Consider the following 22,311-nt stretch of genomic DNA (forward strand, 5'->3'; position numbering starts at 1 on the left):
TACACGAGTGCCTTTACACAGTGTTTCCCAAGCAGTGGCTTCCAACGCACCAGTGGGTTGTGGGAAGGATCTAGGTTGGCCACGCATGCCCTGGAGGTGCTTCTGTGCTCACTTCCCCGGGCAGCAGCACAAAGAAAGCGCCTCTGGGACATGGGAACTGGCAGGGTGGGAACTGGCTGTGGCCTGGCATGCTTGGTAGCGCTGGCTGCTTCCTCTGCAGGGCTGCTGCTGCCTGGATCCCGCTCTCACTTCCCCAGGCAGCAGGCAGCAATAGTGTGGAGGAGGAAGAGGCCAACAGCAGCCTGGTAGGGATTGTGGCCTGGCAGCAGGAAGAGAGGGGCTGGCTTGAATGAGCATGCCCAGACACAACAATCCTTTCTTTTTAGCATGGCATTGCAACGTGGGCCATATTTTCAGCACCTATGGAATGGCCCTAGTTCTTTTCTGACTTCATTCATTAAGATTCTTATCTTCTGCAAAGCCATTCCATGTCAGTGGCCCATACCTAGAACAGCCTGGGGGATTAGGGCCTTAGAGAGGGATTATATTGTAGCAATCATCTCTGATTGGTGATAAGCCTTGACCTCCTGTTTAGGTAACCGGCAAATGTAACATTATAGCCACTGATTTTATCAGAAGACTTTTCTTCCCATTTTAATGTTGGTAATGCAAAGCCATAGAAGGCAGTAACCTTGTAAATGTTGGCCAAGAAATTTATGAATTGACTATACAAGTGAGAGTTAATTCTCAGGAGGTTCAGTTATGTGAAGCACTTAGATCTGAAAGACAGTGTGCGGACCTAAGAGATTAATTGTGTTTTTTAATCAGTGACAATGAGTGAAACTGTATTTTTGAGACGCAAAATTATATAAAGTACCCTGCGATTAATGTCATATTTGTCATTGAGAGAAGTCAACTGACCCTACTTACCAGAACTCTTTTGGATACCATCTAAAAAGCTGGGATTCTTAGTAAGAAAAATGATTTATAAATTACAGGTCAGAGCCTCACCTGATGAAAACTGGTGTCACTCTAGATTCCAAGAGAGCTATGCCAATTTTCATCAGTTGAGGAAATGGCCATACATGTGTAAAATGTGAATCAGAGTCACATTAACACAGCCGATTGCCAAGGAGCTCCTATATGTGGACGATGCTGATTTCTCAATAAACCATCAAAATCAAATCATATAGGGCAGTGTTTCTCAATGACTGGTCTGTGGACCGGAGCCGGTTCCTGAGATCTCCCTGACAGAGTTTAGGAAGGCAGCAAGCAGGTCCCTGGTATCAAAAAAGTTGAGAAACACTGATCTAGGGGATTTAGTTAGTTTTTGTGCTTTAATAATAGAACAGACTGAAAATAAATGAAAACGATGACTCATAACTTCACAAGTAATAGACATTCTTTAAAAAAAACCACACACACACACACATTGGTCTTTTTCCCCTTTGGATCAATATTTCCATTTATTCCAACTGGAAAAACATTTGTTGTTTTAATACTTGGTCGTGTCTCTCTCTTTTTTTTAAAAAATAATCATCATCACATTCTCCTTACAAACAACAAAAATTTCCTAGCAATAGTCTGTGGTATGGAGACCTCCATCTTCAAGATTTCCCGCATTCACTGCTTTTGACAGGCAATAGTTTGTTCCCAGTTACAAAACACGTTACGTTTGGTCCCAATCCTGCAATGGAATCTGCCTTTGTGGCTCTAACTGCAGGAATGGGTCAGGAGCATAGAGGTCTTTCGGTGCCTAACTATGCAGACACGTGCTTTTGTAAACCCCACTAGGTGCCTAACTCCCATTGACTTTCAGTGGTGTCTGACCTGCTTAGGAGCATTTGAAAATCCCACTTTGCTGCATCTTTAGGCACCTAAATGCCTTTGTACCTCGGCTCCTTCTGCCACTGACATCAATGGGAATTTTACCATCAACCCCAATGGGCGACTGGTTGAGTACTATACTGGTTCCACAGTATAGTACAAAAGCTGTCGTGACCTGGCAACACCCTGGCTGGGAACATGTGAAAGAAACTGCACCCATATCACAACCCTACAGAAAATCTGCCCTCTGCACTGTCCCATGTGGGCACAGGAGGGGACACACCTTGATGTCAGGACCCAAATGGTTTAAAGCATACAGAGAAAAACTCACATCCACCACAGCACAATACATTTGAGTCCTATTTATATAACACTCTACCATGTTGATGCTTTTGTAGATTGATTCTAGCTCCAAATAATGGGCTCAATCCCACCCTTGGACTATGCATGCCAAACTCCTATTGACCTCCAAGGGAACTTGGCAGGGCATAGCTCCAAGATGGAATGAAGCCCAATGTGATTAGTTTGTATTCATTTTATAATGATCTATGTAGTAGGCAGTGTTGAAGATTCCTTTTGGTAATGAACAGCAGTTAACATAATCCAGGAAACTAGAGCACCATAAGACAATTCTATACTCAAAACGACGTCATGCTGACATCACACAATTGCACCATTTACACTTTTATTTACTCCAAATAATAGTTCAAAATTTAGTAACATCAGCATTCTCTACAGAGATGGAAAATTCCTTCCCCAACTTTGGTTGTTAAAACTTTGCAGACATTTGGTAGTTGGTTCTATTCTATTTGACAAAAAAGTCACTTTTGCAATTGTAAAGACTCCTGTATGTCACTGATAAGAGTAACTGAAAATCGAAGGTGTGAGCAGACTCCAAAACGCCATCTAGACCTCTTTAAGATTGAACAAAGCATAAAATGTTCTTTTGATTTCCCAGGAATGAAAAGACTTAATCCTGCCCCACCCCCAAGATTTCACTGATATACTTAATACATTTGATGGCAAAATGAGAAGGAATTCTGAAGTACCATTTGTTTAGCTCTGGCTGAAAACAATTATGAATGTGCATGCCGTTTCCCAGTGACTCCTAAGATATAGAAATTCCTCTGATATTACAAAATACAAAAATATTTTCTCCAAACTCTCATTTACATTGCATTTACAACAATCATGGAAATAACTTAGACTCCAGCACTGACTGAGAGACAAATTACTTACCAAAATGGGTAATGAAAACCAAAGCGCATTAGGAGAACACGAGCTATTGATTACAGTGAACAGGGGTAACTAAACCATACAGACAAACTGGACTTAAAGGAGTAGAAGTATTTAGGAAAAAGAGGGACAATACTAGGTAAATACTCCAGGCTAAAGTGAATTGTTTTTTTCCAAAGTAAAATGTGCAAAATATATTCACCGTGCCAACGATTTATGACTACTTATAGAAGCCAATCTACAACCTTCTGACAAATCCCCGGTCTTCAGGGCTTTTTGTTACAATAAAAAGCGCATATAAGATCTAAAACAGTGCAAGGTTATGAGTTAATTTACATTCTCAGAAAGTGCCCAGGCAGTGACACTGTTACGATATGATACAGTTTTTGCTCTTGTGTCTTTTTCGGCTGTGCGACTGTCCTCTGCCACCCAATGTGGAAGACTTGGGCATGCCATACGGTCCATATTTGAGCGGGAGCTCCTCGCTGGCGACGTATCGGAGACGGGCCGGTGGCGGGATTGGCTCCCCGAGGAAATAGCCTTCGTTGCCAGACTCTGAAGAGGAGGAGCAAGTAGAGCACCAGTCATATTCGGCAAAGTAGGGGCCCCGCCTCTCCCCCAGATGGTTCTGCAAAGCAAGATCCGACACAGTCCTTGGACACTGACCATACAGGTCTCTGCGGGGGCCCTGTTCCAGCGTCTCCCTGCAGCTTCTCCGATGCATGAATTGGTCATAGTCCTCTCTGGCTCGCGGCGAGGGCCTCTCTTTCAATCGACAGCACTGTTCGCTGGCCAGATGGAGGGCGTTATCTGAGCGGGAGCGCCTGGACCGCCGGGGTCTGTGCGGGCGGTAACGCCGATCGTCATCCCGGAGATTAGTTCGTCTGCGGGTGCGCTCGCTCATAGGGGGAAGCCTAACACTATCCTGTCCAGGAATTTTGTTCCCTGGAATCCCGCTGTCGTACTCAAAACTCTGATGCATCCTTCCATGCGACGGCATCTCTCTGTAACTGACGGGATTGGCAAGGTCGCGCAAGGTCGGCTCCATATCTTGGTACTGTTGCACAGACAAGAGGCTACGGACTGACTCGGCACTTCTAAACTGCACAGAGGAATTCAGCGTCCCCATGTTACTCAGCTTCTCTGAGACATTCATTCCAGAATCTTTGCTCAGATCAGGCATTGAGAATCTAGAGAGATGCTCCTGGCGCTTGGCGCCACAGTCCGCAGAGAGTCCTGGTGGGGAGGAGGAGAAAAAAGGCCGTTAACATGAGAATCTTCCATTGCAACTGCACAATGCGAGGAGCTGCACTTTGCTTGGCAAAACCGAGTACTGTATGGTCTATGTGACCCAAAGAGGAGCAATTCTGTCACCCAGGAGAGGGCACTGGTGCAAACAGACATGAGCCAGTTCACTACAGTGGTGCACAGTGTCCCCCACAAATGGGATGGGAAAGAGGAAACAGTTGCTTCCATGGCACCGTATACCTGCCCACTTTGGAGGCCTGGGGCCTGGCCAGGCTGTGGTGGAGAGGTATAGGGAGCCAGGCTAATGGCAGGCCTAGGGCCTGGCCAGGCTGTGGTGGAGAGGTATAGGGAGCCAGGCTAATGGCAAGCCTAGGGCCTGGCCAGGCTGTGGTGGAGAGGTATAGGGAGCCAGGCTAATGGCAGGCCTAGGGCCTGGCCAGGCTGTGGTGGAGAGGTATAGGGAGCCAGGCTAATGGCAGGCCTAGGGCCTGGCCAGGCTGTGGTGGAGAGGTATAGGGAGCCAGGCTAATGGCAGGCCTAGGGCCTGGCCAGGCTGTGGTGGAGAGGTATAGGGAGCCAGGCTAATGGCAGGCCTAGGGCCTGGCCAGGCTGTGGTGGAGAGGTATAGGGAGCCAGGCAGACACGTCACCTTTCCTCCAGGGCCACGGAGCTCCCTGAGACAGTGCTGGGATTCTGCAAAGCTGCCCCAGAAGGACCACAAGGGGAGTCGGACTGCTACACAGGAGCGGGGTTTACCAGTGCAGACTGGCCCTAGCCTCCCTGGGGAACTGCCTCATTTTGGGGGAATGATCAGGGATCCTTGTGCTGATTCTCTGTCCCAGAGCCTCCTCTTGTAGGATGGGGGAGCAAGCTAATATTAGTAGTGAGACGTACAGAATGGCAACTGGGTGGGAAGTCAGTGGCTCTTAGCAGCAGTAGAGGGCTTGTTACAAGAGCACAGGTTAGCTCAACATCCCCTTGGGAACGGGAACTAGAATACAACCCACGCCCTTCACTGTTCCTCCCAGTTCTGCTCTCCCAGCCTGAGAGGCTGAGACTATCCGCCCACTGGCCTGGCAACTGGTTGTGCCCAAGGCTCATGTTGCATTCTCTAGATGCCACGTTTCAAAAGGGATTTCAGTTGCAGTCTAGTTTAGCCCAAATCCCAGGGCGAAGGGTGACTTTGGCATTTTTTGATAACCTTTCTGCGCAAACTAATTGGTAAGATCTCTGCACCATTAGCATGATGCATGCCCCTTATGCCATCGCTGAAACATTCTGACTCTGTAAATTGGTTGAAAAAAATCACAAATAAATTGCTCTGTTTTACTTAATAAAACTTTCCATTGATTAATCCGCAGCCTGACTTCTTTGGCATAAGCCATTTTCTGGCAAACTTTATTTTATTAAGGCCAAATTCTGCTCTCAGTAACCATGGTTTAAATCTAGAGCACTTTGGTCAAAATCAGGATGTTACTCTGGACTTTCTGCATAATTTGGTCCCTGAAAAGCAGCTGTTACTTGACAGAAAACTTCAAAGATTGACCAGGATTATCAAATGCGCTCAGTTTTGGCTTATCCTATCCCACTGAAGCCAATGGGAGTGTTACCATTGCAACGTTGCCAACTCTTATCATGAGTCTGACGATCTCTCGTGTTTTTCTTCCAGCCCCAACTCCTGGAGTCATGTTATTATGTGAGAATCTCAGCTTTCATTTTAAACAAAGTATATTTCTAGACCTAATGGTTATAGAGAAAAGCTAAAAAATGTGACTCCTAAAGACTCAAACCCCAGAAGTCAAATAAACCAATGGTGCATTTTTATTTTTTAAGCCAATCTCATGATTGGGGGGTATGAGACTCATGATTTTGGAACATTTGGGGTTGGCCACACTGACTTTAATGGGGGCAGATTGAGGGCAACCCTGCACACTTTTGAAAATCCCGCCCATAATGTCTGTTTAGAAACAGTCCTGCCTTATGCTTGATGCCACTTTCATTTTTCCTTTCCTCATCTCCCCCGCCTCTGTCATCACTATTGATATTTTCCTGGCAAATGGATCTTTGCTGCTTGAGCAGTTATCTTCCCCTCCTCCTTGTTCCCCACTCTGTCACACCAGTCCCTTCTCAAGCAATCAGTTTGGGGATGTCACAGACGTGAAGCTTCAAATGAGGAATAACTGGCTTTTACTAATAAGGAACAGCAGCACCACTTTGCATTTATAGTTTCAAATACCTCTGTGTAGTTCCACAGCAGCAATGGATTGAGCCTCAATATCCTGTGAACCAGACACAGGGAAAGAGAGCAAATAATTTTCCTTACATACACAGCAAGCCTTCCCTGATCAGACATTAGAACCCACATCTCTTGCCCCGCAGTCCCATGCTCCAACCATGAGGTTCTGTTAAAAACACTCCACTTCCTTTAATTCATCATCAGTAATAATAAAAATTACTGTCAAGGGAGAGTTACATACAATATGGAAGTAGATCTACAGCTGAACAATGGTTTTAAATTATCCAGGAGATAACTTAGGATCCTTAATCCCACCAATCAAGACATGTGCAAAGGAAATGCATGTCACACTGGGCTCTTCTCATGTTCGAGATATGAAATTCTAAAGAGATGATCATTTATTTCAGGTAGTGCCCATGATGCGCTAGGCCAGGGGTTCTCACAAGAAATTTTTTGGTGGCCTCAGAGTGCGGCCACCAACTCTTGCTGGTGGCCACTCTGATAATTTTTCCTAAAATACTTAACCTTAGGAAAAACAAATATGCACATATCCACGTTCAAATCACTGTCATTTATTTAAGTAGGGGTTTGTGCTGACTCAATAAAAAAAATAATGTACAATTGTCCCTTTTCTTTACTGGACCTAAACAGAATGGAAACTAAATAAGGTGCTTTGCAAGGTCATGTCTTTTTTGTTATTTCCTTTGCTTTTTAGATTCCTTTTTTAAAGAGTTGCTAGCTAGTAAGTCTGCTGCTGTGAAAACTGATATTTGTATGTTTGTTAATCTTCACTTTTCACAGCAGATTTACTAGCTAGCTGGGAGGCAGTGAAAAGTGATATTAACAAACACAGAAATATCACTTTTCTACGGCAGACTTACGCAGCCCCAGCACAAACTGGGTGACAAATTAAGCCCTGGATAGAGTGGGTGGGAAGGCACCGGAGGCCGGGGCGATGTAGGGCCGAGGGAATTGGCGGGGTCCAGAGGCAATGGGGGATTGGTGAGCCCGTAGCCGGAGCTTGAAGCCCTGAAGCTGGGGGATGGAGCCCCACAGCCAGAGCCTGCCGCCCGCCACCCTAGGGAGGAAGCCGGAAGCCCAAGCCCCATGGCCGCCCCTGGGAAGGTGGGGAACTCACATCGGCTGCCTGCTCCTCTGGCATTTGTGGCTCCAGACAAGGTTGGTGAGTTGTATGGGCCCATGTTTCAGCAAATTTAGGGCCCCGGGCACCTGGCTCCACTAATGTTCCCCACCTGCTGCCCCCGCACGCCTCCCCCATACCCTGGGGACCGGGCGGCTGCTCCCTGAGAAGGGAACAGTGCTGGAGGCAGGGAGGAGGTGCAGTGGCATGTCAGCCTCCCCCGCCCTGGCAGGCAACTCCTAGGGGGCTTATCCTGTCTGGACCTCCTGAGGGGTAGCCTGTGGTGTGGGTGAGTGTCGTGCCGGGGGGGGAGGGGGAGGAGACGAGCTCCCGCAGATCTCGCTCCTGCTGGCAGTGAGAGGGCTGTGGGGAGTCCTCTCTGGCCCCAGCCCTGGGGAGCCAGCCTTCTGCACCCAAAAGTTTGAACTCCTCATCCCCGGCCCAGCCCCACCCCAGAGTCCGCACCCCCAGCCATTGTCCTCACCACCCCCCCCGACCCCAACTCTCTGCTCCAGCCCTGAGCCCCCTCCTGCACTGTGAACTCCTCATCTCCAGCCTCAGTCTTTGCTTAGGAGTTGGCATTTCTTTCCTTTGTCCTTTATAAGTGGTTCTTAGGGGTGCATTGCTGTGGGTACTAGACTGTCTGGTTTGCAGGCCTTGTCTGCACTGGGTGATTTTACACCAACGTAGCTGCAATTGTGCAAGCCCCTAGTGTAGACAATCCATGCCCAGTTAACCATGACTTGTGCAGGTACAGTTTATCTCAGTGTGAATCCCCAGCGTGGACAAGCCCTTAGTAAGGGGACAGCTCCACTTTATCTAAAAAAAGAGCTTTATAAAAACAAACCCTTAAGACCCACAGAAAAACATTCCCCCTGTTATGCTTTTAAATTCCATTGAAAACACTGGTTTTACAGCAAGGACAAATTTCCATCACGTGTTCGCAACCCGAGTGTTACAGCACTGAGAACTTGGAAGCACCTTGATTGATTTTCATTGTCCAAGATAAGAGATGCGCAGACCGAGAAGAGTCATAAATAGGTAGAGAAATACCTGTTTACAATATCTGGCTTTCCGGATGGCCATGTCCCCAATAATAGAGTTCCGCCTTTACCTCCCTATGCACATTAATGAAGATTTACCCTTTTAGATTCCTTTCATCTTGGTTACTAGGCTGAAATATTTGTATAAGAGTTAAAACAACAAATCCAGTTAAATCAGTGTACATCCCCAGTCGTAATGCTCTGCACAGCCATGCCAGTAATCCAGTTCTGCCTGCTCTCCAGCCTGGGAGAGGAAAGGAATCTTACCCCTCATCCCCACCCCACCCTAGAGCCCACACCCCCAGCCAGAGCCCTCACCCCAACCCTCTGCCGCAGCCCTGAGCCCCCTCCTGCACCGTGAACCTCTCATCCCCAGCCCCAACCTGCAGCCCTCACTCCCAACCCTCTGCCCTCACCCCTCCCACACCCCAAACTCCATATCCCTGGCCCCACCCCGCAGCCCTCACCCCTGCCCCCCAACCCTGTGCCCTACCCTGCGCCTCCTCCCACACTCCAAACCCCTCATCCGCAGCCCCACGCCAGAGCCCTCACGCCCAGCCAGAGCCCTCATCCCCCCCTCACCCCAACCCTCTGCCCGAGCCCCTCCCATGCCCCAACCCCCTCATCCCCAGCCTCACACCAGAGCCTGCACCCCCCAGCAAGAGCCCCGCCCCGCACCCCAACCCGCTGCCCCAGCCCTGAGCCCCCTCCTGCACTGTGAATGCCTCATTCCCGGCCCCACCCCACAGCCCTGACCCCCGCACCCCAACCCTCTGCCCTACCCTGAGCCTCCTCCCACACTTCAAACCCCTCGGTCCCACCCCATTGATTTTGTGTAATATCATCAACAATGGATAAATTCTTAATAAAGTTACCCAGAGGAAAAAGAACAAAAGGATAATTCATCAAGTGACGGCCTGAGTCCGACACCCAGCCTGTAACCTTAGACAGAAGAAAGATGCGGGAAATCTAAAAGATCAGAAAGGAGCTTTCATCAGTCCTGGCTGTCAAGATTTACGTGCTTGGAGTCCAATAGCGAATTACACAGAGCTTTTTGCTTTTGGGGGTGATTGATCCAAGAGTGCTTGGTTGTTTCCATATTCAAAAGAGTATTAATAAAGTTGATATTCTTAGTTAAATATATTTTTCTTACAACAGTGATATTGTGCAATATAGGGAAACTGTTAAATGCTTACTCTTTCCAGTTTGTGGAAGGGAGTACAACATACAGACAGTTACGTTATGCTATGTGCCCTTAGAGCTGTTACCCTTTTCAAAGATGTCCAAAGGAGGAGAGGGCGGGTCATTAGGGCATTGATGATTAGGTTGAAATTTGTGTTTGATGATCACGGAGTCGCCACAAGCAGCAGAGGTGTGATAAGATTGCCAGTGACTGACATAAATTGAATGTCCACACAGACCTCCTTTAAAAACTTGGCTAGAGATTGAGCTGGGTGGGGCTACATCTTCAAGGAGGCCATGTCTTGAGGATGGCAACATGTTTCCACATTGTACAATTTTGTCAGAAGGAAAATAAATGGCATGCGGCTTTCTGGTTGGCTGCCACGCGGTCCTACTCTTGTATACTGGCAACCCATCAATCCATGGAACTTCAAGCCAAGAATGTCACTGCAGGTAACAACAGCTGTAATAGTGAAAACAAACAGAACTGCAGAGGGTAAACATGGCCAAAGGTTACTTGACAACAGAACACGCGATGGCCACGCAATGCTTGCCTGTTGATGGAAAGGGACAAGAGGCACGTCGCCATAAGAACTGCAGAAAGGGGCAGACGGAGCACCAGGAGGAGGAAGAAAAGTTCTCAAGCAAAAGTTAAACGTCTGCCAAAGAGAAAGGCCCTCTCCTCTCTGATGGACTCACCAATACACTGGGCCTATATAAGACTTTCTATATAAATTACACAGTTAAAAATAGGACCAATTTTCAAAAGCTAAAGACCCCCAGAACTCCTGCAACCAAATTTCTCCCATGCTTTCTCCCTCCCATCTCCTCACAGGAAAAGTTTGGGACAAGTGACATGTCTTGTACACACTGTGCATCTGCTTCATGATCTTTGCTCCCGAACAGCACTGCTACCGTAGGAACCTCTATGACCGAGGAAGGCGGGGGGCGCGGAAGGGGCAGGTTGGAGTTGGCCTTTAAGGTGCTTTGAGGTTCTCCAATAAAGGCTCTAGAGAAATGCGAAAGGAAACTCAATGGGACGTTAAGCAGATAAGCTATTTAGGCATCTAATGATGCAGAAAAGTGCCTACATCGACATCTTTAGGTGCCTAATCCCTATGGAAATCTGGCCCTGAGACAATGTGTGTGTGTATATATGTGTGAGTGTGTGACATAGTCACAAATGGTTAACCACAGCTACAGTAGTAGTTAACAGCAGATCCCCTGGCTCAACCCATTGTGCAACAGAACTACTGCGTGATTTGAAGCCTTTTGACATTATCGTTGGTCATTTGTATTGCAGTCAACTCATGGTTAACAAGGTGGCTGTGGAAGCTTGTGGTTTATACGTGACGTTTATCCACATTGCCTCAACGTACCTTTGAGCTCAGTTTGAAAGTGGCAGGTTCTAACAGGGCCCAGTACTGGGATAGTTATATGCCTAGTAACCGCTACAGGCCCCAGAGGTGCAAGGTGCCACTTTAACCAGTTCCTCAGCATATAGGGAACACTCAGCTACTGTTGAGCTGATGTAGTTCTAAGCCGTGCCCCATCGCAGCAGTTGGGCACTGGGGAGATGGCTGGGAAAAGAGGGTGTGTCAGGAGTGCCTCTGCAGTCTGGCTAATTCCAGCTGCCAGAGCAATGCCTTGGGGCCATGGGCAGCCAGGTGTAAATTAGAGCAGCCTTTGGGTTGCTCTGATTTGTACCAGGGGCCATGTTTATACCAGGGGCTCCTGCTCGCTCCAGAATTGTCTCTCTCCCAATTGGATTCCTAGTACATTTTAATATAAATTGCGTTCACTGAATAAGGTGCAGTTGAGGAAACAGGAGCCTGAGTGTCCACTCCATTACACGGGGTGTGTAACCATTATGTGAGTGTGTCCCCACTGACATCAATGGAGATATACTAACGTAAAACAGTGTGACAGAGTTGAGATCTAGGCTGTACTGCTCAGATCCACAAAGGTATTTAGGCTCCCAACTTCCAGTAATTTCAGTGGATCTGGGCCTAGATCTTTAATTGTGCTCAGTGCCTTCCAGACTCTTCCCCACTCACAACACACACACAGCTATTTTTCTTGAGAACTGGAAGTCACACAGGAAAACGATTTCGGAATACAGGGCAAGTGATGCAGCGTTATCCAAGAGTGGGGTTTAAGCAGCACTTCTTAGGCCCATGGGATTTTGGGGCTCTTCACCCATGGAGCCTCATTATTAAACATACATCAAGATTTAGAAGAGTGGGGGAATTGTTGGTTCCAGCCTGAACCTAGTTCTGAGAACATCTACTGTAATCACTGCTGAACAACTGCAGGGTACGCTACTGCACACACTCTGAGAAGCCCCCAGCGCTGTTCCTGGAGGGAAGACACTCCAAAGCAAACAGGAAGTAAGTCAGCTGTCCAGCAGCTGCATATCATCATAAAGCTACTCTGACCATACCCGTGGAGTGAGGTTAGGCCCGCCATAGCTAAGGGGGAAGCCAGCTTTTCATTATCTGGCTTAACTTGACTCGAAATAACTTTGCAAAAACTAAACCAAATCCACTTGAAACTTCACAAAGACGATCTCATGCCAGCATAATTTTTTTTCCTACCAAGCTTGAAGCAAACTGGAGAAGGGTGTCCGTGGAATATGAGGGGGTCCAAAAAAAAAAAAAAGAGGTGGGCTTCACTTTAGAAGATTTCCCCTAACTTTTGCCTCCTAATCTGTCAAAAAATAACTTGGCCTAGAGACTCCAAATTTGTTTTAATCTTGTTGACCTTGGCAACGAGGAGCACGTTTCACTGGTCTGAGATTGCTGGAGGAGAAAATTAGCTCATTAATCAATGGCACTGACGCAGATATCAGGAACGCTGTGGACTCTGAAAGTGAGCAAAGCAAGGACGTGTGTTCTAGGCTATTCACAACCACAGGCTGTGGAATGTCTAAAGCACCTAAAATGCAAGTGGAACTTTGAGGGTGAGCTACAGGAGATGACTTAGTGATCCAAACACCAGGGCTGTCCCCACTGACGTCAGTTTGCCATTGATTTCAATTGGGCTACGATTTCTAAAAGTCTCCAAGAAGCTAGGTTTATATTGGCTCAAATGTCCTGATTGCTCTGGCCAAACATTAGAAAATCCATCATGCATTCAGGAAGACGACGGATTTGCCCTGGTGTCCTGTACCATCCTTCTCTTGCACCCAGTCTCACGCCGCATGCTGGCTGAAGGTACCCACCTCTCCAGGCGCAGCTGCAGTGAAGGGCATCATATGTATATCATTTGTAAAGTGCTTTGGGCCAAAAGGTACTTTATTGGGATATCTCCTAAGATATTAGTCACAGTGCATGGAGTTGGGCCCATGCAAAAGGCTTTTTTGCAGGATAACGGCTTTACTTTAACAATAATGAATGGTAATAACGGCTCTGCTTAAGTGTCGTATCTCCTGCTTGATCGACCAAGTGCCAGTAAGTGGGTTCTAACCAGGTGTCACCCATTTTAACTCATTACTGTGCACAAGGACTGGGCTCCCCGTTGCCTTGGAGCTTTTACAACTAATGTGACTTTGCAGCTAGGCTGTCTATGCTTTGCCTTATAAACCACAATGGCCTCGGTTCAAGGTGTCAGCAGCAACAAATGTAATACACATGTCTGCAGGGTTTGAGACGTTCTCAGTTGCCGAGGTATCCAGCAGTAGTGGGGTTTCATATTAGTCGTGATTATGGTCTCAGATGTGTATTGACCCTCCATGGAGGAATGAGGAGACATGAGGGTAATATTTAAGTAGTGCTGTGTTTCCATAATATAGATGAATGTACCATTAACTTTCCATTTTCTCTTTTTTCAGGCATTTGTTTTTTAATTACGACTACAAAATCCGGGGTGATGCCCTTAAATTACTGATATTTATTTACAGCCCCCTTCGCTCCAGCTTAATGATGTGTTTTGTCTGGGAACACAGTTCATAATTTGATCAAGTGAAATGTTACCCTGGAAGAAAGAGAGAGGGACCCTGCCATGCAAAGGATATTTTTCTATTAAAGAAATTTGAGAATCTGTTTCACCAGACTATCCAGGCGAGCAGAAAACTTACGCTAGCCCATGGCTTGAGGACGTTTTTATTGTACAGATATAGTTTCCCATTTCCCCTCACATCTGCAGGACCTTCTGAAATGTCCGTTTTGATTGGGATTAAATCACCATCTCCTGATGACGCTTCAAAGCCTCAATGTGAGGAACTGGAACAACTGTATAGCCTTGCCAAGCCTACTGCCGTGTGACTTGGCTGAAGGTAGATGGCTCCCTGGTGCTACCAGAGTGTGGCACAGTGCAAAAGGCCAAGCATCTTGTTTTGCTGATTCATGTCAAATTGTTGAATGAAAGCACCTGCCTCATCAAGACACCATACATTAAAGGCTAGAATTATGGGGGACTGCAAATATCTCAGCACACCCTCTGAGTTTCCAATTCCAAACAAACACGAAAGCCTCAAAGCACGACTGACCCCATCTACATTTGAGAAATCTACCTACCCTCCTGCTGTCTCATTGACAGCAATTGATCTTAAGCAACACTATTTCCAGTCAACAACTATACGGTTACAGGAGTACACTCCCCCTAATGTAGTTACACTGCACAAACATCAAATGAGGCTCACGCCTTGTAACAGCATCCTTGCGTAACATCAGATTAAGCTGCTTTTGTACAAACCCCGTTTGATGTCAGTGCAGTGAATCTACATTAAGGGTTTGCAGTGATGTGACTGCACTGACATAGTTACACTTGAAAGCACAGAAAGGGCGGGCAACGTAAATGCTTCAAGGAGAATCTCAGCTCATGCTGCATATTGGTAACTTCGAAGGCCCAGCCAAGGACAGACCTGAATGGAGAGCAACTAGCGATAAAAGCTGTAAACACTTGGAGAAAGACAGATGCACAAAACAATTTAAAAAGAGCCAAGTGTCATGTCAAGTCTTCAAGGAGAGGCTTTAACTTCCGATGTCACATCTGTTCGTGACCTTGCTCCTCACAGATTGGCTGTACAGCCACAAGAAAACACATGAGCTGCCGCGACACCATTATCGGGTACGATGGACAGCCATGCACAGTTACACGGGTTCAAATGTCTCGGACGTAGGCAGGGCTTCAGTCAAAACCAATAACAATGACCAGTGTCCATGCTGGGCCATGGAAAACCAGACTTTAGATGAATGCACACATCATCTGGAGGTCACTCTAGACCAAGCTCAAGTTCCCCTAAAAGACTTGTGAACCTTGTGATGATGCACAAGACACGAGGTAGGTTTTGCAATGGTTTTAGGGTTTCTCTGTGAACATTTTTGCCCAACTGCAACTTAAATCCCACCCTCATGCTGTCTCATTGACAGCAACTGGTCTTAAGCGCATGCTTGATGCTTTGCAGAACTGGGCAGAAAGGAGGTTTCAATAATGCTTGATTAGTTTATTATACCACTTGTGAATACAGCAATTCACTGCCACTCCATTTCCTTACACTCACCACAGGGAATGGAAAGCAAGTCCTCTGTGTAGCATAATAACTGAGGTCTGAAGCGTATTAAATGTGTAAAGCTGAGTGTACGTTTCCAAAATCAGCGTCTCCTGAATTGGCTTTGTTTAACTGCAGCGTACGCAGGCAGAACAGATCTGAACACTTTCACTTCTGACCTTCCCTCCCCCAAGTGCCCCCGAAGCTGTTGGATTCTGGCTGCCTCTGTAGTGCTAGGTAGGCACTTTCCTAAGAACCCACAGCCCATGAAATGGGCTTGATTTTAAATTCCACCGCAGGAATTGAAAGGAACTTAAGAGAAAGAGGAGCAGTACTGTCAGTGACTTGTTTATAGCACAGCTTCACTCCACTTCGACCCTGGGATTTGCAGAAATAAAAGGGAACAGTTATATAACCACTGGAAAAAGCTAAAAGTAAACAAGGCTGGGAGAGAAAGGCAAGGAACCTTGTAATTCAGAGACAAGCGAAGTGCCTGCCAAGCCATTCACGATTCTGACACTTCGCTGTGCAGCCTGGTGCACTGTAAATCATGAAGATTTTCTAACGATTTCAGGATACGTTTCTTGTCACAAACAGCTCAGACACCCAGCGCACTGAAAACAGCCACTATGCCAATATCATCTGGGTGAGAGATTTGACTGGAAATGATTACTGCAGTGTGCCTAGTTTAACCACCTCATCCGCCATGCCTCATTAGTGAAGCCTCAGTCTTTGGGGTACTCAGTGAGATAATCAGGGGAGGTTTCTACACCAGTCATTCTGCAAACAGGACTCCCCCCCATTCCTCCCTCTGTTTTGCCTGCAGCCAGAAAAGACAGCCCCCTTCTTGCAGAATCCTTCTGCTGCTCCTTTTGTCTGCCTGCTTTGCAGTGGAGGAGTTTTCCATAGGAAAGAAAGCTGTCAAAACTCTTAGATTTGCATGAGGAAGGGGCTGGTATCATTTCAATGCATCATTTTGGGGACTAATTCCAGTTTTTCTCCCAACAACTGATTTGCAGGTAAGAAAGATGAACACTGTTACAGGGCAAGCAACAGCTGAGAACGTGTGAGCAAACAAGGGAGCACCACACATTAGAGAAAGCGTCAGCAGAGCCCTCCAAGTGGCTAACGTTGGATTTTACGACTCTCCACAAAACCAACAGGATTCCATCTTGTAGAACACAACACTCTGGGTTTGGAAGGGTCGCTGATGGGTCAGGGAAGCACAACTATTTGATGTACAATTATTTTCTTGCCACAAAACGGGTTTCCAAGGGTCCATTTCAGGTCTCGTTTTGTTTTGCAAAGCATATGCCTCCGTGCCTTTGTCTAAAATAAAAGTCCATGCCAGCAGCCTAGTGTTTACCACCGGAGATCCAGCAACAGCAAACTAGCATATACTCACGCAAGGCAGGAGCATCTCAATATACGCACAGACTGCAGGCCAAACTTCCAGGGGAACGAAGGAATGAAAAACAAAAGAGTGCACAGAGTGTACTAATCAGAGTTAATACACCTTGATATTGTCCTTGTCAGAAGGAGACTCTCAGGCTTTGCCTGTTTGCCTGGGAAATTCAAGGGTCTCTCTCTCTATATTTTGAAGTTGCAACAAGTCTGCTAAGTGCTGTTGCCCTAGTGACTTGAAAGAAATGTTCCATTTTCCAGGGCTGGAAGGGAAGGGGATGGCTGAAGAGCTGGGAGACGTCTCCCTACCAGTGAAAAAGACAGCGACAGCTCAGTGGAATTGGGAGCGGTGTGCTGACTAGCTATGTATTGGATGGTACAACACTCTGTCTTTTCATCCACCGCCCTGTCACGAACATCCGCATCCTCAATGGGGGCGGGAGGGGAAGAGAAAAGAATACATGAGGAGTGGGATTTTCAGCAGTGCTCAGCACTGGCCACTCTGAGCTCCCCAGCTTCCAGGGACTTCAGTGGGTTTTTGGAAACCCCCACCCACAATCTTTCATCTACCTTTACAGCAACAAAGAAAAGGGAGAGGCTAGTTTGGGCCCCCAGGTATTGCAAGTATGTCTGAACTGCAAGCAGGGCTTTCCGCTTTGAATCCCCTCCTCACCTGGAGGAAGAAAGGGAAACAGATTGAAAGCAAAGAGCCCGCCAGGTCAGTCTTACTGCCACTGTCGTCCCACTCCGTACACTGACAGACTCTCTCCACCCCTTCGCTTCTGATTCTTTGTCCGATGCAGGGAGGCAGATGGGCTTGGACGCTGCCATGAAAGGCTGGGAACAGAGCTGCTCAGTTGGGGTGAGACACTATTTTCTGAGCTTCCTATGACAGTGGTCGAGTCTTGCCAAATATGGCTGACTTGGCACAGGGAGATGACCTTTTTGAAAAGGTTTTTCCGTCGTAAAAGATCCTGAGCTTCAATGCCAGCATGAAACAACTTCTATTGTGATGGTCTCACATCCCTCTCTTCCCTTTTTGCACGTGAAGCTATAGTTTGCAGAACATACTTGAGGGGAGCAGAGATGGTAATTCTCTCCCTCTCTGTTTACAGGCGGTCTGAGTTGCTATAAAGCTCAGCTGGAATTTCCACTTTAATTCCAGAACTGGGTCTTTGTTAGACACTGCAGCCTTCTTTTATGCATACCGCGTTCATTTTACGGCCACCGTCTTTACTCTGCTAACGCCCATTTGTCTGTCTCTTCCACCAGCCTGCAACCTTAGACTGGAAATTCTTTTGGGCAGAGACTACCTTTTACACCTGGTTGGTCAGTTTTTAGAAGAACCTAATTGGGGTCTCTAGGTGTTTCGTGATATAAATAACTCCAGTAGATACCTGCTCTATACCTGTTAAACCCAATTCTGCCCTGATTGACACCCCATGGAATCCCACTGACTTCAGAGTAGTTACTCCAGATTTCCACCTATGTCAAATGAGGGCAGGATTTGACTCTATGTTGTTAACCTACATTGAGCTGGTTTTCTGGTTAAACTTTGTTTCTCCTTTTGAGCACTCCAACAGTGTCATCATTCAATGTGGGCCTGACCTCTGATACCTCCCCAAGTTGTCTGCAAACAAAGAGACTGTTATTTGACATTGAAATTTTGCTTGCCAGTACTTCTTAAAGGGGGCTCTTAGACCGACTGGTGTTTTGCTAAAACCATTGTTCGGAATCAGCAGAGAGAAGCTTTTATTTATAATTTGGTCGCTAAGTATGTGCAACGCTTTGCATCAACTTTGACAAGGTTATGAAACACCCATTGGAATTAACATGACAATAGCAACAAGACAACTATTGGGCTCAAGATCAATTCAATAAGGGACTGAACGCCTTCCAGGTTGTGCTTAATCTCTGGCAGGATCAGCTCGTTCTCATGAGATAAGGATCACAAACGCCAGAACACCAGCATCCTGCCAGTTTAATGAATGAGACAGAGGCTTTGGTGTAAACCTTTTTACAATGGTAGAATCTACTGTTGCTAATTTTGTGATGTTGGTAACTTCCATTTAATGGAGATTCCCAAAGTTGGCTGGCCAAAGGAAACTGAATATGATAGGCAGGGGAAAAGTAGCTGCCCTTCAAAGAGTGAGCTGCAAATCTATTAACATCTCAGCTTCTAAACTGGGTGACCCATCGCAGAGCAACTCGGAATGCTGAGTTTACTGGAATTGCAGCTGTGAGAATGCTAAAATGCTGATATACTCCCCCTAGTGGCTCCATTCTTGTTGGCCAACAAATAACTGAAAATGAAGAGTTCCATGAAGTTCTCTGAAGAACTCGAAAGCACAAATGTTTTAATATTTCAGCACCCTGTCTGTTCACAAGAGTAAAGCCAGCAAAGAGGCTAGAAAGATGGCACAGCTGGGAATTTAAGAATGTTGCGGCACTCTCTTTTGGAGGCCAAATATTGGACCTGCCAATTAGGTTCTCTTATGAACCTCTGTTGGGAGTGGGACTTCTGTAAAGTTGCCCATCTGATCTCAGTAGGAGGATGCTCTCTGACTTTCTCATAGAGCTCCACTGAGACCAGGCTGGCTCCAGGCTGCATTGGAAAACTAATGTATTTCTTCTCCTGCCCCTACGTCCGATTCTGTTTCTCATACATTTAGACAGATTAGTCTAATCTCAATGAAGGCACCATAGCAATTCAGATTGTCTCATAGATTACGATTGATACTGAGGCCAAGGAAACATTTAAACAAATCACAATTAAAAAATGAAAGGGAAATGAGTTGCCTAAAATTAGGAGTCTATTTTCCTTAGCTGGTGTGTGTGGTTACGTCCCATAATTGTTAATGGAGATTAGACATGCCCAGCTAGGGGAAAACAGAGCGCTAGGGACCTAATTTAAATGCACAAACAGAAAGGATATGCAGAGTTATGGCTAGCACTGAAAATTCAGTGGTCTAGCTGAATCTCAAGATATTAGTATACACAGTGTGACGACAGAGAACGTCTAGACACTCAGGGTGAGTGGTCAGTAGGTTTTCTCTTAACATTAGTGTTACTTAACTATCCCATTAGGAATTGGCTCTCAAGGGTTTAACTAGAATCTGCTTAGAAAGAATCCCACAGGATTTCATGCCATTCTCATGGGTGTAAAATCCGGCTTACAAAGTCACCAGTGGGGCACACTTATCCAGTGCTTATTGTCCATCCGGTGCAACCATTTACTAGGTAGGACCATGAGGAAAGGAAGATCCGCTTGATGCCCAGGCACTGGACTGAGACTCAGGAGATCTGTGCTCAATTCCCACCCGTGCCTCAACATTCCTGTGTGACCTCAGGCAAGTTATTTAGAAGAGCCTTCTTGGGCAAAGCACTTACGCGTGTGTTTGTACCTCAAAGTTTGTCAGGACCCTGTTGACTTAAATGGGATTACTCATGTGCTTTGCTGAATCTCTCTGTGCCTGCATTTTCCATCTGTATAGAATCATAGAATCATAGAATATCAGGGTTGGAAGGGACCCCAGAAGGTCATCTAGTCCAACCCCCTGCTCGAAGCAGGACCAATTCCCAGTTAAATCATCCCAGCCAGGGCTTTGTCAAGCCTGACCTTAAAAACCTCTAAGGAAGGAGATTCTACCACCTCCCTAGGTAACGCATTCCAGTGTTTCACCACCCTCTTAGTGAAAAAGTTTTTCCTAATATCCAATCTAAACCTCCCCCACTGCAACTTGAGACCATTACTCCTCGTTCTGTCATCTGCTACCATTGAGAACAGTCTCGAGCCATCCTCTTTGGAACCCCCTTTCAGGTAGTTGAAAGCAGCTATCAAATCCCCCCTCATTCTTCTCTTCTGCAGGCTAAACAATCCCAGCTCCCTCAGCCTCTCCTCATAACTCATGTGTTCCAGTCCCCTAATCATTTTTGTTGCCCTTCGCTGGACTCTCTCCAATTTATCCACATCCTTCTTGAAGTGTGGGGCCCAAAACTGGACACAGTACTCCAGATGAGGCCTCACCAATGTCGAATAGAGGGGAACGATCACGTCCCTCGATCTGCTCGCTATGCCCCTACTTATACATCCCAAAATGCCATTGGCCTTCTTGGCAACAAGGGCACACTGCTGACTCATATCCAGCTTCTCGTCCACTGTCACCCCTAGGTCCTTTTCCGCAGAACTGCTGCCTAGCCATTCGGTCCCTAGTCTGTAGCTGTGCATTGGGTTCTTCCGTCCTAAGTGCAGGACCCTGCACTTATCCTTATTGAACCTCATCAGATTTCTTTTGGCCCAATCCTCCAATTTGTCTAGGTCCTTCTGTATCCTATCCCTCCCCTCCAGCATATCTACCACTCCTCCCAGTTTAGTATCATCCGCAAATTTGCTGAGAGTGCAATCCACACCATCCTCCAGATCATTTATGAAGATATTGAACAAAACCGGCCCCAGGACCGACCCTTGGGGCACTCCACTTGATACCGGCTGCCAACTAGACATGGAGCCATTGATCACTACCCGTTGAGCCCGACAATCTAGCCAGCTTTCTACCCATTGTGTATAATGGGCACAATGCTACTTTGTTTTTCTAACCTTTGTCTGTCATTTAATTAGACAATAACTCTTGGAGGGGGGGTTCTTCCTGTGTGTGTTTGTACAGCACCTAGATCTCAGTTGGGGTGTCTAGGTACTATTGACAGCAATGCAGATATAACAGTCACAATAACTTTTCACAGGTGGAAGACACAGGTAGCTTTTTACCCATAGAAAATGGACTTTAGCCACACACCTGGTTTGTTATCTGCTTTCCCTGGCACCTCCAGCTAATTACTGGCTGAGCTGTAATAGAAACATCACAGCAGAATTTCCTGCCAGGATGGAGTCAGTCAGATTGTAACATGTGCTGTGCAGGTCAGAGACTGTTTGCCCTTCAGCTCTATATAAAATAAATGTTTTCAGTGATGTCATAAAAATATTGGACAGATTCAGAATGAATCACTCCACACAGTGTATTTTACAAGGTGGAGCAACTGTGTGGAGAGAGAATTTTAAAGGGACTTTCTCAGTGTTTTAGTACAAAGGGAAACGCTGGAGCGTTTTGCAAAAAAAACGCACTCGAGCTTTCTTGGTGGGAGTCGCAAATCGCATGGATAGAGTGACCCTGTGTGTTTACTTTGCTTCATTTAGGAGACCTGCAGTTTAGCGATGTGTCAAGGAATGCTCCGGAGCAAGAGGCACCGTAGGCTGTTTCTGATTTGTGACATATTTACTGTGGCGTTTCCTTTGCAGGGGGTCTGTACTGAGTGCTTTCCAAAAGCCAGGCTGAGCCATCACGAAAAGCAAAACACCATGTCTGAGCTGCACATTGGGTCACGGGCTGAGCAACAGCAGCGATAAGAGTGGGTGGGAGGAAGGAGCCCTGCATCTGAGTGGAGAGGGCAGCTAAACAAGGTAGCACGTGAAGTACTTTGTTTTCTCTTCCACAACTCTACTGAAAAT

At 46.5% G+C, this 22,311-nt stretch overlaps 1 protein-coding gene across 6 annotated transcripts in view; it reads right to left on the bottom strand.

Annotated features, from left to right (window-relative positions):
• Nucleotides 1-1,311: 1,311 nt before the first annotated feature.
• Nucleotides 1,312-22,311, bottom strand: part of PRICKLE2 (prickle planar cell polarity protein 2) — a 195,414-nt gene continuing 174,414 nt past the window's right edge. For all 6 annotated transcript variants that reach the window (XM_073350993.1, XM_073350998.1, XM_073350997.1 and 3 more), the window contains one exon: nt 1,312-4,299. In XM_073350993.1, the coding sequence (XP_073207094.1) occupies nt 3,431-4,299 (869 nt within the window). In that variant the 3' untranslated portion in view covers nt 1,312-3,430. The remainder of the gene's footprint in view (nt 4,300-22,311) is intronic.

Source organism: Lepidochelys kempii, chromosome 7 (genome assembly GCF_965140265.1).
Source record: "Lepidochelys kempii isolate rLepKem1 chromosome 7, rLepKem1.hap2, whole genome shotgun sequence".
NCBI lineage: Eukaryota > Metazoa > Chordata > Testudines > Cheloniidae > Lepidochelys > Lepidochelys kempii.